Raw genomic sequence first — 18,924 nt, 5'->3', positions numbered from 1 at the left:
GTCTCCCCGACCTCTGGTAACCACCACATAATTTAGTTTACAAATATAACCTCTAATTAATTTTCCTACCGTACTTTAAAAAGCCAGCCAAATTATCCGTCAAATTTACATAGGACTCCACCAAGTCCACATTTTTATTTAAAAAAAGGGTAAAAAATGTGTGGTGAGTCACTGACCTAGGGATACAGGATTATCACAAATAACAAAAATTCATTGTAAAGCGCGCCAATTCGAAGTCCTGAGAAACTGCTCGATAGCTGGGATATACGGGTTGTTTTTTTTTTTTAATTCAGACATTTTAAAGAACTCCACATAGGTCGCTTTTTAGAAGTTTCCCACTCGAGACGACTCGCACAGGCGCCGTCCCGGCGAGAAACGCGAGCGCAGGGCCGGCCCCTGGGTGGGGGGTAGGGGGGGAGGTCGGGGTCGGGTCTGGGCGGGGGCCCGCGGGGAGGTCGGGGAGGCGTTTACCTTCAGGTGGGGCGGGCCCGGGAGGGCGCGAGGGCGCGAGCGCTCGGCTCCGGGGGACTCAAGCCGGGCTCCTCGCCCCGCGCCGCGGCCCGGGCATCACGGGTCCTGGGAGGAGGTCGGGCGCCTCCGAGCCGACGGGCCCAGCGCGGCCTCTCTTCCTGGCTCCGGCGAGACGCGGGCCGCGGGGGCGGGCCTGGGGCGGGCGTGCCACGACGTCACCGCGCGCGCCGGAAGTGCCGGCCGGGAGCGCGGCGACGAGCAGGCAACTACTTTTACGGGGTCTCCCCGCGGCCCAGAGTCGGTGAGCGCATTTTACCTTTCCGAGAGGTGGCCTGGGACGGGCGCGCAGGCTGCCGTACCGGGGGCGGGGGCCGAGGGCGCGAGGGCTGCGAATTCGGTGGCGGACCCGGAGTCTCCCGCTGCATTTGAATCGAGCAGCAGTTCTATCCCTGCGGTGGAGGGTGGAGAGACGTAGTGGAGTTTGGAATAAAGGGAACTATTGAGGCTGAGGTGTAGGCTTGCTGCTCCTGAGCGTGTTAATATGCAAAAGGGGGCGCAGAACTAGATCACTTCAGTGACCCGAAATCAGTTAGAAAGTCGGTCAGTTTACTGAATGTGTTCGACGTATCCAGTTAGATGCTAGGCACTTTGTGGGGGAAAAAAAGTGTAAAACGGGCCTTTTTCTGGCGGATATCTCAGTGTAGTTGGGAACACAAAGCCGGCTGGGGAGAATTGAAGTCACAAAACGGCTCATCTTGCGTATCGGAAGCACTGGACTTCGTGGCACTTCTTTTTTTCCCTGTAAATTCCTAACGGGCACACACTCCTTTCCTCTAAGAGGCTGTAAACAGGCCCGTCATCCCCACAGAAAAATCAGAAAGTGATGCACGGTAGTTTATACTTAATTCTACCCACCTGCACATACAGACCAGGCCTCTACCCACTCCCTGGGAGCCTGCGTGCCAGCAGCCTGGAACCCAGAGCCTCTCCTGGAGCCTGCACAATGAATCCAGACTGAAGCCGATGTCTAGCGAGACGGACGTGCAATCCAGCCAGGGGGCAGCCGAATTTTGAGAGGCTTGAATGCCTCTGCGTCCGCCAGGGCACCGCTGGGACAAATTCTCTTGGCAAACTTGTGGCCAGCCAATACTGCCATGCTTCACATCCCCGTTATCCTTGGTTACCGCCCAAGATGTAAGCCCTTTGGTCTTCTATGCTCCCCCCTCGTTCTCCTGCTGCGTTGTGCTTCACCGTCTGGGTTTAGGCTATTTAGGCTATCGCTGCTGCTTCCCTCCTTTTCTTCAATATTGTGCCTCCTAACGCGCTTTTTAACACTGTGTGGTCTAGAATCTCTAATTCCCCGCTTAACAATTTCTTTTACATATTCAATCACCTTACTACAGAAATTCTCTCTTTTTGTCTTGACTCCAGCTAACCACGTGGCTTTCCTCTCCTCCCTTTTAATTGAACCCTTTCTCTGACACCTTCCTTTAAAGTTGGGTGGTCACTGTCACTACTGAACTTGATTTCACTGGCTGAAAAATTTTTTTTTTCTCCCATCAGGGTCTTTACAAAGGTTCTTCTCTTTGCCGCTTCTGATTTCTCTGACCTCTCCCTATCTCATTCTGGAGAATTCCTAATCCTTCTGGAACATCTCAGTTTAGCGGTCGTTGTCTCTGAGGGGTTTTTCCTAATATCTCCTAGGCAGTTAGGTACCCTTGCCATATGCTAAATACTCTTTACTTAGAATTTAACACAGGTATCCTACTCGTACCCCCTCCTACCCAGGTAGGAGGTGGGAGGGTACTGAATTTGTTTTGTTTGCTTATTGTTTGTACCTCAAGTACCTCCTGAGAGTCAGGTATTTCATGAATGATTGCAGCTGCTGTGAGAAGAGGGGTACTTAACATATCATCTCCTGACTTTAAAAAATATTACAACCTTGTGAAAGGACTCAGTTGATTCTGGCTTTGTGAGACTATAATTGAGCATCAGTTTTTTAAAGGAAAGTTGGAAATACAGTTTTGTTTTGTTTTTAAAGTGAAATACAGTTTTCAAATATTGTCATTGGGGGATAAGCGTTTATTTAAAAAAAAAATCTCCGCTAAACACAAGTCACATGGGTTCTGTTAGTCACAAGTTTGGAATCTGTTTGAAATCATGCAGGCTTCAGAAATAGGCTTTGTGGAGAATACTAGATTTTGAGCTGGGCCTTCGTTGTTGGTTTGCAGTTGAAGGAGAGACTGAAAAGAGGTATATCCAGTTTGGGAAGTAAGCCAAACAACTCCAGCGTAGTATATTCTACTCTGTAACAGTGAGGAGGCTGGCGTGAATGACCCTGTTGAGGAGGACAGGACATTAGATGAGATGGTAAAAGGAAGCATATGGAGAGCAAAGAAATTTGAATTTTTACTTACTAAGAAACTATTTGGAGTTTTGGTTGAAGACACTTAGTGATGAGTGATGTTTAATTGAATAGCCCTTTGGGTAAAAGACTGGAAGTAGTCCTTCCAGTTAAGGCTGTAACCTCCATGCAGTTGTTAAATAATGTTGAAATTTATAGATGTTAAATGTAGGCAAACATCTGATATTTTTATTTATTGGTGTAATTTCAGTTTCTTGATGGCTTACAATGGACAGTCAAGAATCTGCTAAGTATTTAATAGAGTATGTGGAGCTTATTAAGTAGTGAAAATCAAGTGTGAAACTACTAGTACAGACTACAGTGTTTTAGCTATATTGTTACATGGTTTATTGTGGAAGCAATTGGTGTTCTTTAGTATCTCTCCTTCAGCCTGTTTTGTATACTTCCAGATTAATTTGCTGGAGTGGTATTTTACCCCTTCTATTATTTGTAGGCTTAAAAACCTGCAGCTCTATTAGTTTTTGCTTTGTTTACCATTCAATGCTCTCATCATTCTTTCCAGTTTCTTTTGTGAAGTAATGTGAGATGATAGAGAGGGGCTTGGCTTTAAAGTCATTCAGGCTTCAGGCTTGAGTGTGATTCCCTCCTCATTTGGCTCTGGGATTTGAACTTTCCAGAGTCTCAATATTTTATCTGGAATGGGAGGGGTGATATCTACTTCAGGGGAGAAAATGAAAGCTGATTGAATATCTATGCAGGCTTCTTTCTCAGGCCTTTGAATACAAAAATGCTCTGGTCAGTTTCTTACACACATTCTGCATTCCCAGATGCCTTTCCCTTTACTTGGGTTCTGCTATGTACTTTTCCTAATCCACATTTAAACATCCTTTCAAAATTTAAATTTTCTTGACTTTCTTAACTACCATTTATTACTTTTCTCTCCCTGAGCACTAAACAATGATTAATTCTGGTAGATACTTTCTTTTGAGTGTTTTATTTGGGATCAAAGTTTGTGTGTGTGTGCTTTTTTTTTTATAGACCTAAACTATGTTCTCAAATTCATTTTTAATTTGTCTGAAATTTTAAACATTTCCCAGTAGAAATAGTACTATGTAGCATATATGTTCAAACTAGCTCTGAAAAGCTTATTATTTCAATTTAAACTGTCAGGAATGCTTATCTTGTTTTAGATGAGTGGATCTCATCTTGAGTTGAATTTATGATTTGTAGAAAGTGTCAGGATCCCATCCCAGGCCAATTATATCAGGATTTTAGAGGATCATGTCTAAGCATTGGTATTTTAAAAGCTCTTTAAATGATCTTAATGTGTAGTCAGGGTTGAAAAATCACTGCCTTAAGTGCTGGAGCTAAAGGATTCTCATTGGTACCTTTTACCTCCAAATGAAGTGACATTAGTTCTGTGAGAAATGTGACAGGAGTATAATAGCTCTCATTAGAAATTTTCTTGGTTGTTAAAAGCCTCTCCAGAATGACTCGTGTGGTGGTTATGTGAATACTATGTTTATTTATTTGACTAATATTTAACAAGTATGTTTACTCTACTAAGCAGTAGGAGCAAGAGACTTGTACAGCTTTGCAGTGGTGTGTAGTTTGAAAGTGGGGAGAAGAAGAAAATCACCATATTGAGTTATGTATTACTATTATAGCAGAGTGTTTGAAGAGGCACAAAGGAAGAATAACTTTATTCTTTCTGGGGAATATAAAAAAAGCTCACATTTGGGTTGAATCTTAAAGGAAGAGTAGAAGGTAAAGGCAGAAAAGTAGAAAAAAGATATAATAGGTAGGAAGATCTATGCCAAGGAGTGGTGGTGAGAAATATGAGCACACTTAACAGGGCAAGTCTGATACATCTCAGGTTCTGGAGACTGTGGGGTAAGGGATAGGCAGGAGCTGCCTATAGAAAGCATTTTTTAAGTTTAAAGTTGACTTCATTCTCAATACTCCAACTACAGTTTGCAGATGGGAGGGATGATACTGGTAATAGGGAGACCAGCCATACTAGTGGGGAGTCCAGTGATTAGATGAAGAGCATCTGAACAGGGACATTGGGAGTAGGTTTAGGGAAGTGGAGAGACTTATAAATTCAGGTGATAGAAATAACTGTTTTTGGCATGTTGAGTTGGACATGTTTGTAGGACATTATCTTGAAAGGAGTCAGGATGCATTCAGCAGGGGAGGGGGAGGGAAAAGGAGCAAAATGGGAGGGAAGAACACAAGAGACTATGGTGACATTCACGTATGTCTTGGTGGTGGAAATTTTACAGGGACTACACCAGAGAAGAAAAATCAAACATTGTACTAAAAAGGTACGATGGTGTAAAAAATATATAAATAAAAAATTTAAAAAAGGAGTCAGGGTAGACAGGAGATGTGGGAGCCATTCGTCTAGGAGAGCTTGTCAGCAGCATTAATTCGTTTGCTCCATGAATAGTGAGCACATACATTGTACAAATTGTTCTAATTGCATGATATTAATGAACAACCCAGAGATGGACCCCTGCTTTCATGTAGATGGTTATGCTATATGTGACTTAAAGGCTACTCTCTTTAAGACCATAACTCTTCCCCATCCTCCTAGTACTCAAGTTCACATAACATTGGAGAGTGGAATGGAGTGCTCTAAGAAGGTCTTCTTGGAATTAAATGTACCTTCATGGTACATTAGTTATACCATTTTTATTGACTTCTGTAAGAGAATGACATTTTTATAATTTCAACCTAGTCATTTGCAAACTTCTAAATGAAGTTTAAACTCCTTGTAATGACTAATAATTCTGTTCTCTGTCTAATTACGATGTAGAGTCCTTGCTTTATTTAGTTGTGCTCATTGGTTTTCATATCCTGTTGCATCAGAGAACTTGGAGTGCTTCAGAGACTCTAGTAATGGGAGGAGATTAGTGAAATCACAACTTAATCATTACCTCACAGGGAGTCAGAGCACCTATGTTTATTTTTAACTGATTGCTTTCAGTTAAAATGGATCGCTCCATTTTCTAAATTTGGACAATGTCATAAATAACATGCACCGCTAGCCAGAGGTTACTGTACTCATCAGATGTTTTAAAATCCTTTGAAAATTACAAGGCACTGTTTGAATTTAAGGTGATAGGAGCATATTCTCTCCCCTAAATCCCTTAAGTACCTTCATCATCGTGGTTCTTCTTTTCTGTTGTCTTAATTCAAAGTCCAGGTGAAGGCCCATCTCTTACAGCCGAATATTCTTTCTTTTCTTTATTATACTATATAATCATCAAACTGTTTTCTCTTTTGCCTCACAGCCTGATTTGCAAATGGAATCTTATACTTCTAGTCCTGTCTTCCCCTACTATGTAGATTTCTTAAGGATGGAAGAAGTTTCCTTAGTTAGCTTGGGCCTCTCCAACTAGGCTAGATTTTTTTTTTTGGAGGGGGGTTGTGTTTTAAACTATTGAGTGCTACAACAAACTTTATTTAATATCACCATGTATTCTATTATTTTTGTATTCTTCAGAAAATATGTAGTAATTTAGATAAGCATTACATTCTGATATTACTGTTTTGTCCAAATAGTATAGGAATAGTAAGAATACATTTACAAATGAATTATCTGGATTCTGTAAATTCATTAATATTTTAGTGTACTCAGTAGTAGGAGATAACTGAAAAAGTAATAATTGACTACAGGAGACTTTAGCCTCGTGTTTGTATGTAAGTACTGTATTGAAACTGAAGCAATTTAACCATTGTTTTAAGGAAAACTAACTTCCTTTTATAAACTTATTCCCTATATGTACAGTAATTGAAATTTTAAATTAAGATCTTTAAAAATTGTCAACTTTTTGAGGTAAAGAGAATGAATATATTTATTTCCTAAACACTTTTAGTTGGACTTGACTTCTGTAGTTCCTTGTGTTATAGGACAGGGAGAGGGGCAGCCCAAAGCCCGCAAACCTGCCTATTCTAAATGGGTTCTGCCATCCGCCGCATCAACACAAAACATAGGAGACTTTAATGGGAAGGAACTTTAATAAAACTAGGAAACAATACAGGTAAGGCAAAGAGTCTAGTTTCTAAATGAAGCACCCAAAGTTACCCGTCCCCTCGTGGGTAAAACTCCATCCAAATGGGATCGGCCCAGAACAAGGCCCCAAAGCCTGCTACAAGTCTAAAGCATCTTCCAGTGGGGACCCACAGAAAAGGGTCACAAACAACCGGACAAGCCCGGAAGGAAAAGAGCAAAATCAATATCAAGATAAAAGCTGTCATTGTCACCTCCCCATGGGTCTCACCCACATCTGTATCACCCAGTCCATGACCACAAGACAAGCGCAGTTTCTTCACGTGTCTCTAGGCAACATGTGCCTTCTCCAGGTCTCCTGGCTCCATCCTGCTTCCTTCCTTAGTCTCTTCTGCAGCTTCTCCTCTTCCTGCTCAGCTCCACCCTCCCTTGGGTGGGGCAGAGAACCTCCCCCTTTCCTGGGGACCACCCTGTTACACTTGTAAGTCCCACATCTGGGCATTCGGAGATTAATTGTGGGAGTTGAAATTGTGTAATGTGACAGGGTCGTCCCCAGGAGAAGGGGAGATACCAGGTTCCCTGCCCCAAAGGAAGGGTGGAGCTGAGCAGGGTATAAGGAGGAGCTGAGAGGAGATCGGAGAAGGAAGCAAGAAGAGGGAGAGCCAGAAGGAGACCTGGAGAAGGCAAATGGAGCAGAGACATGTGAAGAAGCTGCCCTTGCTTCTTGGTCCTGGACTGGTTGATGCAGATGTGGGTGAGAGACCCGTGGGGAGAACAATGGCAGCTTTTATCCTGATTTTGCGCTTTTTGTCCAGGCGTGCTGGGCCCCTTCTGCTCCTTTCCTGTGGGTCCCCACCAAGAGGGGCCTTGGACTGTGGCAGGCTTTCAGGCCTCAGTGGCCCTGCTTTGGCCAACCCTGTTTGGCTGACATTTATTTACCCAGGAGGGGATGGGTGCTGGATTTGGAAACTTTATTCTTTGTTGCACACTAATTGTGTTAAAGTTTCTTTTTTTTTTTTTAAAGATTTATTTATTTATACAAGCACTGGGTACAGTCAGAAGCGCGGGAGGGTGAGAGAATTCACCAGAGCCAGAGCGGGGAGCAGAACAGGCAGGACTGAAGTATACTGCTGTGGGGAGCAGTGGGCGGCTGGAGAGGTCTGCACGCCATGTGGGACCCTCCTCCGGTGGCCAGGGAGCAGCCTGGGTTCGAACCGACCCACAGTCAGGCACCCCGTTTTGTATCGGGGTTGCTCTACAACAGTACTATTGTTATAAGGCAGCCCCGATACAAAACAGGGTGCCTGACGGGGCCTCACCGCGCGCTTAAAAGGACTTATCAATGCTCTACTGCAGGCACACAGGAAAGGTTAATAAAAGGTTTATTTACAAGGGAAGGGGAAATGAGGAAATGTACAGCTCAGGGAGAAAAATGGGAGAGAGTTTTAAATGCGTCCTACCCGATCCGCGGATCTGGAATCCCAAATGGCGCTCTGAGAGCTGGCCGCAAGCCAGGGGCCCTGAAGCCAGGAGGCTAGTGACAGAAAGAGGGAGACCCCAAGGCCCATGTGTTTGGTTTTTTATACCCAACCTGGCTGCTTAACTCCACCCTCAGGTCCCAGCCACCCTCCCTTTGGTGGTGATGGGATTTGTCTTTCCCAATGTCTTGATGACTTTGGTCTGGAGTGGGGGTGGGGTCCACAAAGCCTGTATGGGATTAGCTCAGAACATCCTTTCCCCCTAACACTGTGGACTTTAATTTTTTTCTTCAGGTGAGTATTTTTTTTAGATTAGTCTCCCCTCCTTCCCCCAATTTTGCATTTTAGCCATTTTTAAGTGTCTAATTCACTGGTAGTAAGCACATTTCATTTTGCTCTGCAGCCACCACTGCCATTCACCTCTAGACCATTTTTCTTTCTTTCTTTTTTTTAAAAAAGATTTATTTATACATACAAGAGCTGGGGTACAGGCCAGAGATGCAGGGGGTGAAAGGATTCACCAGAGACAGTGGGGAACAGAACAGGCAGATTGACCAAAGTACACTGCTGAGGCTAGCAGTGGGTGAGTCAGGAGAAGTCTGCTGCGCCATGTGGGTTTCTTCCTGGCCGGCCCGGGATCGAACTCGTGCTGCAGAGGCTGCAGATTGCTTCATAGTGCGGTGCTTAACCCCTTGCGCCACCAGGGAGGCCTTCTAGACCATTTTTCATCTTCCCAAACTGAAATTCCACACACATGAAATGGTAATGATGAGGTTTTTGGAGTGCTGGGTCCTTGGGTTCACTCTGGGAAAGGTTTCACCAGAACTCCCATTTTGGTGGCACACTGCACATTTCTCCACAAGACAGAGATGTTAGTTATATTTAAAGAGCAGGTTTATTAGAAAAGGGATAGGACAGTAAAAGACACTTGCATAGACACAAGCGGGCAGAAAGCTGCCCCAAGAGGGACAGGTTTGCTAAGACAGGCCTGCATGGTTGCAGGCGGGTGGCCTTGAAGAGAGCTGCTTCTGCTAAAGGAGGTCAGTGAAGAAAAGTCCTAGCATGGTACAGGTCATGGGCAGGCAGGAAGGCTCCTCCTGCCCTGCAGAGGGAGAGAGTTGGTGAAAGGAAGCACCTGCATAGTCACAGGTGGGCAGGGAGTGCTGGCAGTATTAGGTTTTATCTTCAGGAAGGGGCTTATCTTTGTGGGTGGATGATTTGTGCCCCTATAGCAGTATGATAGTTTCTGGGTGTTGTGCCTCCTGATCTGGGCGTTGATGCCTCAGGCTCTTGGTTTCTATAACAGGGTTAATGGATTACACTAATACCTTTTACCCTTACCTCCTTGTGTGAGTTAGGTTCTTGACCTTGTATCTCCTTTCCAGTCTTACATTCTTATCCTCATCAGATAAACATACTTTTTTTTTCTGTTTCTATTTGTTGAGACATCTTTGATTTGTTTTTCTTATTCAGCTCTTCACAAATGAATTTATCTCTTGTCTCAGTGTTCTATATTCGAGACAATCCTGTTTCTAGACAGTTGTCTATCTACATGATTTTTTTTTTAAAGATTTATTTATTTATGCAAACAAGAGCTGGGGTACAAGTCAGAGGTGCGGGAGTGGGGATGAGGATTCTTCAGAGACAGAGTGGGGAACAGAACAGGCAGACCGACTGAAAAACACTGCTGTGGCGAGCAGCGGGCGAGACACGAGAGGTCTGCTGCGCCATGTAGGTTGCTCTCTAACTGGCTGGGGATCGAACTTGTGCTACAGAGGCTGCGGGTTGCTTTATAGTGCTGTGCTTAACCCCTTGCGCCACCAGGAGGCCCTACCTATGTGATTTTTGCCTCATAGGGATACCGTAATTGCAGGTTTTTGGGTCTAGTCTCCCAGCCAGGAATGGATCCCAGGCTGCAAGGGCACTGAGCGCAGCCACTAGACTACCAGGGATTGGTGTCTCATGAAGCTGCAGCAGGAATTTAGCTGCCGCTCAGGCAAGCAAGCGAAAAGAGGCAGGTTTGTGCAGAGAAAGAAGTTTATTAAGGAGAAAAGAAACAAATAAAGTGGGATTCCCAGGCTGGAGGAAGCAGGCCACCCAGGGGCAAGGAAGCTGCAGTGGATTTGTGCCTCAGGGAATCTACCTTCTTTCCCCCATGATTTGAAAGTCTCCTCAGTCTCTTTGTGATTGGTTAGTTCTGGGTGGTCTCACTCACTGTTTAATTGTCTCTGTGCCCAGAATTGCATCTTGCTTTTCAACTGTTATCTTAGTCCTTTTTCTTTATCATCCTTGTTCCAGAATGTACTGTTGCCCCTTGTCCTGGGGGTGTTTGATTAGGCTCTTTTGGAATTTGTGCCCCTTATCTCTGGAGGCTTTCTTATTCCTCCAGGGCTTTTCCTATTCTGTTCTGACCCTGGGAGCTCTCTGCTTGCCCTATGACTCAGTAGTGACATTATTTTCAAATGCTAGGTTTCCATCAAAGTAATTTTTACATTCTTTATTGATATTTTTAGCTTCTGTAAATCATGGGTTGGTTAATTAAAAATTTTCTGTGGTAATTGCAAAAAAATTCTGCTGTCTTCTAAACTGTGAGGCAGAAAACAGCAACTACATCAGATGACCTATAAATATCGCCTTATTTTGCACTTTGCTAACCACCCTGTTACATGAGATGCTCTATAGATTCTCTGCAGCAGTTAGGTGAGTCTATTCTGACAGAGGCACTCAATTAGTCTCTGAATTTCATGTAAAGTGGTAGGTGGAGAGATACTTGATTAGATTAAGATGCATCTTCCCCCCTCTTATAAAGCAATATTTTTTCCCATTTTTCCAAAGTGTGCTACTGTGCTTTCAATCATTAAAAAATCCCCATCAGACTTTTGCCAAATAAATTTAGTATTCTTTGATGAGCTGTTAATATTGTTTGATTTTGGAATTACTTGTGAATATGGGATCCTTTTTTGCCAGTATATAAAACTATAGAGATTTCCAAGCTAATGCTGCCTCTTTTTGGGGGGACATACTTTAAAGCCAGTGTTCTTACTAGACGTGACCTTATGCATCAAGTGCAGTCCTGGCAATAAGGATCAGAGATGCCGGGCTCAGATCTCAACTGGCAAAATCAGGACTAGGATTCTCTCATTAAATTTTTATTGTTTTTTAAAAATGATTTATTTATTTATGCATACAAGAACTGGGGTGTAAGCCAGAGGTGTGGGGGGTGAGAGGATTTACCAGAGAGGGGAGCAGAACAAGCAGATCCACAGAAACACCACTGAGAGGAGCAGCAGATGAGGCAGGAGAGGTCTGCCGCACCATGTGGCTTGCTCCCTGGCCATCCAAGGATGTAACTCCTGCTGCAGTGGCTGGCGATAGCTTGATAGCTCTGTCTTTAACACCTGTGCCACCAATAAAATTTTTTTAAAAGATTTGTTTATGTATGCAAGAACTGGGGTATAGGCCTGAGGTACGGGGAGTGACAGGATTCAACAGAGTGGGAAGCAGAATAGGCAGATTGACTGAAATACACTGCTGAGGGGATCAGTGGGCCAGACAGGAGAGGTCTGCTGTACAATGTGGGTCACCTCCCTGGCCTGGGATCGAACTCATGCTGCAGTAGTTGTGGATAGCTTAACCCCTTGTGCCACCAAGGAGGCCCCTCTACATGAATTTTAGGATGAGTTTGTTAATTACCACACAAAGAAAATCCATTGGGATTGTGCTGATGATTACATTGACTCTATAGATTAGTTTTGTGGAGGATTGACACCTTTAAACTTTTGATTTTTGCACCAATAATATTTTATTGTAATGAGGGCTTACCTGATGGTTCTGGGGTTAAAGTCTCAGCTCTGTCAGGCCAGCTTCTGTGACCTGATTTCTACCTCAGTTCGATCCCCCAGCAGATCGCTCCTGTTTCTCCTGCTTTTCCCGTTAGCAGTGGATTTTAGTGGATCTGCCTCCCCACTCTGTCTCTGGTGAATCCTCTCACCCCACCTCACCTCTGGCCTATACCCCAGTTCTTATATGCATAAATAAAAATAAATATTAAAAACAAATTTGTTATGAAACTTGGGTGGCCTCTGGTGGTCAAAGATGTGCTTGAAGGCTTGGGCTTATGGATGCCCATGATTTTGAAGGTTGATTTTTATACAGTAGTGAAAGTTTAGTTATTTATCTCTATTGCTTGGTTTATACAGACACAAATCCTTCTGTCTGTATCTCTTTGCCCACCCTTATAGGAGAACACTGAAAACTTTAAATTTAACAAAGGACTCAAGTGGCTATCATAACTATTACATTTTTTTTTTTTTGGAAGCCTGTAAAAATCAATAGTTTAACATTAGATCTAGCTAAGAACTGAATAGTATTTCTTTAGAACTCAGTTTATTTTCTTATTAATTACAAAATCCTGTTTTTTATTTATATTCTCCTTTAGTTAGTTTGTTCATTTGTATTCACCAATTTTACCATGACTTGACATATTAAGCTTATCGAGTGATTTTCAGGACCTTCAAAAGCAGTTACTTTTTTTTTTAATAATAGACTAATAGAATGTGGAAAACATTAGGCAATCAAAATAATTTCCTCCTATTTCACCAGCCACCCAGTTCTCCCTAGGGGCAGGCATTGTTGCGTCGGCATTTATGTTCATTCTGCCTTCTTATTTTTCAAAAGCAACAGCATATTCTACACATTAAATCTGCCTTTTGCTGTTTTTTTTTTTTTAAAACTTAGCAGTGTATCCTGGCAATTTTTCCATATCATTATAACTTTTCTTGGAAATGGTTTAGGTAATATTCCTTTACTATACAACCATTTAATCTGTTCCCTCCTGATGGACTTTCTAGCTGGCTTTCAGTCTTCATGGTGCAAGTATGCATAGAAATGGTTGCTACGTGAAAGCCGGTGTGCATTTAGCATTTTGAATCGATAGAGCCAAAGTGTGACCAGTTGTCTCAAATTATATACCTTCACTAACCTGTGTTACTGTCCTTATGCTTATAAAGCAGTTTGGTTTTTATAGCACATTGGGTAAAAATTAGTACCCTATTATAATTTTAGTTTTTATATACTCTGCTGCTTGTGTACTATAACAGCACAATTCAGTAGTTGTTATAGATACCTTTTATCTGCAAGGCTAGAAATATATATGTTATTTTTACAGTTTCTCAACCTCTGATCTTCTGTATCACCATATCCTATAAGTGATGTTTGGACTGTTTCTTGTATCCTATTGCCATCCTCTGTGTAGTTTGCCTTATTTATTTTCTCTTCTGCCTGCTTGCAGATTGTTTTTGTCTGGACTCTAACACACTGCTTCTGTTCTCAGACTGATTAGTTTTCAGTCAAGAAAAAAGCATTGTTTTATGAAAAGAATATTTTCTCCTCCTCTCTCTACATTCCCAAAATGCTGACATAACTTTTATTTCAGTTTCAAATCTTATGTGGATAACTTGTCATTAAAATAAATTGATAGCATTAAAAACAAAGTCACGAATGGTTTGGTTCAGGGTTTGCTGAGTTTTTAAGATTTATTTATGCATGCAAGAACTGGGGTACAGGACAGAGGTGCAGGGGTGGTGGTGAGAGGATTCACCAGAAACAGAGAGACAGAGTGGGGAACAGAGCAAGCAGATGGACTGAGATATACTGCTGAGGGGAGCAGCAGGCAAGACAGGAGACAGGAGAGGTCTGCTGGCCATGTGGGTCACCTCCCTGATGCAGAGCTTCATAGAGCTGCAACTTAACCCCTTGTGCCACTAGGGAGGCTCCTGCTGAGTTTGTTTTTTTTTATTTTTTACAGAATTTTAAACACCTTTTTTCAAGTAAAATCACTATGAACTCAGAAGATATAAACTGAAAATATAAGAAGGCAAAATGTTATACAAACCATCCACCAAGAAATAGGAGTAGCTTTGCTAGTCAGTCTATTAAACTATTCATTAAATTTATCTTTTCTAATTTTTGCTACATGAGAACGAAGAAATGTGTGGTCTTGCAGCTCTTCCACAATTGATGGGAACAAATTCTTTGAAACTTTACATTGTTTTTCGGAAATAGAAAGGAGATCGTGCTTTCCATTACATATGTATATTAAAAAAAATCTCAATTATTGGGAAGAACTGCCTTAATTATTCTTTTTTTCCTTTGGTCACTTAAAGTTTTTTCCTTAAGAATTTTTGGAAAATACTGTTTTAGAAAGTAATAATTTTCTTCTTCCTTATCCTGTTAATTTCTAATAATAAAAACCATAATTCTTTGATTTCTTTCCTGTAGTGGCTTACAGAAGAGATGAAATGTGGTCGGAGGGACGGTATGATTATGAAAGATTTCCAAGAGAACGAGTACCTCCTCGAAGTCACCCCAGTGTAAGTCGCTCAGACATGTATCAGTTATTCAACATCTGGTGGCTAAGTGAATTTGGTATTCCAAAAGCTAGGATTCTTCACAAAATCTTCAAGTGCCCCAAATTTACCAGTCTAGATTGACTATAGATAGACCAAGCTTACTTTTTAAAAAATTAAACATTTAAAATAAAACTCAACACTTTATTTAGAGAAAAATCTCTACTTTGTATTTCTTGTTTAAATTTCTAAAAATGGAAGGTTTATATTGAATTCAATTAGTGAAGGAGGAGTATTTGAGCACTTGATTCTACAGTTGGCTGCCACCAATTTTTCTGTATTTTAAAAAAGTGTCTGCAAATTGGATAGATGAAATCCTAAATCAGGTGCAGGCAGGTAAGTTCTAGCTGTCTGACTGCTTGTCTTTTGGAATTGGGAATTTTGAGCCAGTCCCTTTTCTCTTGTCAAGGAGTTCACTTATTGTATTCTCAGCTTGATGTCTGGTGCCTGCCACATAGTAGGAGCTCAGTGTTGACAGAATGAATACATGTATTCTCGCTAAGGTCTTCTTCAGTGACATAAGGAAGGGGCCTGGGGAAGAAGTAGTCAGTCTTAAACTTCTGTGAAGACCCATTTAAGCCCCGGGGGATTGGGTTTGTGATGGGCTGTGGGCATTCTATGGGTTCATGATACACCATCAGAGGACACATATATTTGTTTATATGATGGTTGTTTTTTACTTATATGAGTTGTTTTTTATTTATATAAATAAATTTTACAGCCAACTTAGATGGATAGTATCCTCTTCAGAGTTGCAATTTGGCCTAGATTACAACTTGTTTGGATTAATCTAAAATGAATGTAAAGAGGCTTCCCTTATTTCAGAATGGACTGATGTAATTATTACTATGTGTCATTTCTTTCCAGATTAATTTATAGACTTTGTTATTAATCAAAACCTCAATTTTTAAAATTTTCCCAACTTTCTTAAAATCATTGAAGAGTTTACCCAGAAGAAGAAATAAGTGATATAGATAAACATGATGTAGGGCTAATATAGGGCTGGGATAAGAGATGACTTTAAAAAAAAAAAATTATAGAATCCCTGCCTTCCCAAGGATATAGCTTTTAGGAATTGTTATTTCAAAGGTACTTAAAATAATTTTCTGTGAAGTTATGCTACCAATTGGATATATAGTTGGATTTGTTTTAGTTTTGGGATTGCCTTTTTCTTTTCTAATTTTTTTTAACTTAACACTTACATGGCTATATGTTATAAAATAAGGAACATTTAGAGAGGGGATGGCTTATTTTAAATGATATTATAATTGTCCATTTAATTAGTGCCTGCTTACTATGAGTGGAGGTTTATATATAATCTTCCAAATTTTTAAAACAATTGTGTTGAATGGTACAACATTTAAATAACCCAGTAGAAAGTTTTAGAACTTATATAATGTAGGAAGGGATTTATATTTAGAAGTAAAATACCAGACAACAATAGGAAATACTCAAAATAAAATAATGGAAACATAATTTTCTCTATTAGGTCATTGTTTGGGAATGGATTCCAGGGAACTTTTATTTGATAGCTTTTGTTTTTCTCTGAAATAAGAGGGAGCAAGATTTGAAAGTTGAGGAGTTGGAAGGAGACTTGCGGATAACAATGGAGTTATAGTCGGTATCTCGACCAGAGATGTTTAAAAAAGACTGTTTATAAATTTTATAGGGGCATTAGTCTGCAGGACTGGGAACTTTAATATCAGTGTAGCCCAGTTTAGGAGTGGAGAAAGTAAGCTGTAGTGATTTAAGATTGCAAGATTAGTGGTAGACCCCTGGGAGATAAGGATATTGGAAGTTCTTACCTAGAGAATTATTGAGGTAATATATTGTGTGACTTGGTGATTAAGAATGGGAATAAGGCTACTAGAGAAACTGTAGATTGAAAGAAGTGAGGAGTTGAGATACAGGAAAGGCTTAGTGAGATTGAGGGACGACCCGGGTGTGGCAGAAAAGACAGGCAAAGGATGTTAGGAGTGTAGGTTTTCCAGGATGGAACAGTTCTGGGTGACTGAAGTGCAGTGTGTGGTGATGGGAATTAAGGGTAGCTGAAGGTTAGTGAAGTTGAGATCAAAAAAAAAAAAAGTTGTATAATCATACTGACATGTGCAATATGAGTGTTTACAAGCAGCACTATTGGTAAGAGCTCCAACCTGGCAACGTTCAGTAGAGCAGATCACTTAATTGTGTAATTATACAACACCAAGAATGAATGGCCTGCTTCCAGAACACCAGCATATACAAACCATGCAAATATATTGAAAAAAAAGCCAGACATAAAAGTGTCTGGCTTTTATATAGAAAAAAAATTTTTTTAAAGATTTATTTATTTACTTATACAAGCACTGGGTGCAGTCAGAAGCACTGGAGGGTGAGAGAATTCACCAGAGCCAGAGCAGGGAGCAGAACAGGCAGACTGACGAAGTACACTGCTGAGGGGAGCAGCAGGTGCAGCAGGAGAGGTCTGCGCCATGTGGGACTCTCGCCCTGCAGCCAGGGATCGAACTGGCGCTGCAGAGGCTGCGGGCAGCTTAGCAGCCCAGGGCTTAACCGCTGCGCCACCGGGGAGGCCCCTATAGACATTTTTATGTAAGGTTTTCAAACACACCAAATTAGCCAGGAAAGTAGTTACTTATCTTAACACTTTACAGCATTTAAAAAATAACTTCTGTATCTGTAAATTTACTTTTTTAAGGTGCTTTCACCTAAATTTTATTTGGAATTAAACTTGGGTAGAGAGGAGACTAAAGCCCAAAGAGTAAGGATGCAGAGGAGCTGCATGGAAGCAAACACATCCCCTATTTGCAGGGGGTTGATGATCACAGATCATTTACATTTAACTTTTAGATGTCAACAAGAATGCCCCTCCCCAAATTATGTTTATTGAGGTAAAGTAGGTTTACATCTTTGTATTTGCTCTGGGGGTGTTATTTGTGACATTGGCTTTTTGATGCCAGTAAACTTCCAATTGTAGAAGTTCATTTTGTTAGCTTAGCAGGACAGATCGGTCTTTCAGAATATTTTTAATGGAAGTTGGAACATAATATGTCCCTTTTCCTTGACTTGTTTAATGGTTTCAGTTTCAGAATTTTTGGAGGTTGTAAAGCTTAGGAATTAGGGTCAAACTTTAGCAACTTATATAAATGGTGCTTATACATTTGTGTTATGATGTAATGGAGGCTGAAATAGTTGTATCTGCTTCTTCTGTTCCTTTAACAAATATATATTAAAGATATTTTGCTCTTGGTAGCAGTGAGAATTGTGAGGGTAACTGTCAAGAACTTATAAAATTTTATTTTTACTTTTTCACATTTAGTTAATTTGACTAATATCGCTAGGCTTCATATTAAGTACATAAAGTTTTCCTTGCACTAGTTGAATGTTTCTTGTTATTGATTATTTCTCTCTCCTAGATATTTTAGCCGATCTATTCAACTATTCGCATTTTACTAAACTTCGCTTATCAAATCTTTGTCCATCAGTCCTTTATCCATCCACTTAATCCATCTAATTTTTTTTGATGCTTTTCAAAATAAATTGTGGACAACTGTACACTTTATATGAACTAACTAGCATATCATTAGCTTAAGTGCAGTAGTCAGAAGAAATAACATTCATTTTTTAAAATGTGAAACTTACATATGTGAAATGTTAAATCTTAGTGTTTGCTAAGTTTTTCACTTCATGTTCCTTTGTATAGAGATGTTTTCTTGACTGACCTTGTCAGGGGGAAAAGGATGTCCTAAAACTAATTCCATACAGACTTTGTGGACTCCACCCCCACCCCAGGCCAAAGCCAAAGACACTGGGAACTCCAAATCCCATCACCATCAAAGGGAAGGTGGCTGGGACCTGAGGGTGGGGTTAAGCAACCAACTTGGTATAAAGACAGACACGTGGGCTTTGGAGGAGTCCCCCATTTTGACTCTCCGCCAGCTCGCAGTGTCCGGCCAGCACAGAGAGTGCTTTTTGGGTTTCCAGGTCGGTGGATCGGGTAGGACGCATTAAAGACTTTATTTCCCTATTTTCTCCCTGAGTTGTACATTTTCCTTATTTCCTTTTCCCTTGTAAATAAACCTTTTATGACCTTTTGTGTATGCCTGTAGTGGAGTATTAATAAGTCCCTTGTAAGCGCGCAGGTGAGGACCCACAGCCAGGCAACCCGTTCAATATCGGGGTTGCCCT

The 18,924-nt window shown here is 41.2% G+C and overlaps 1 protein-coding gene across 8 annotated transcripts in view; it reads left to right on the top strand.

Annotated features, from left to right (window-relative positions):
* Positions 1-1,604: 1,604 nt before the first annotated feature.
* Positions 1,605-18,924, top strand: part of PPHLN1 (periphilin 1) — a gene marked incomplete at both ends in the record, with an annotated part of 97,853 nt that continues 80,533 nt past the window's right edge. For 6 of the 8 annotated variants that reach the window (XM_084255366.1, XM_084255365.1, XM_084255363.1 and 3 more), the window contains 2 exons: positions 1,605-1,665; positions 14,612-14,703. In XM_084255366.1, the coding sequence (XP_084111492.1) occupies positions 1,626-1,665; positions 14,612-14,703 (132 nt within the window). Of the gene's footprint in view, positions 1,666-14,611; positions 14,704-18,924 lie in introns of those variants that run through there. The other 2 variants (XM_084255360.1, XM_084255359.1) reach the window with 1 other exon arrangement.

Source organism: Talpa europaea, assembly GCF_964194135.1.
Source record: "Talpa europaea genome assembly, chromosome: 15".
Lineage (NCBI taxonomy): Eukaryota > Metazoa > Chordata > Mammalia > Eulipotyphla > Talpidae > Talpa > Talpa europaea.
Note: the sequence above shows the minus strand (reverse complement) of the source record. Positions and strands in the feature narration are given on the sequence as shown.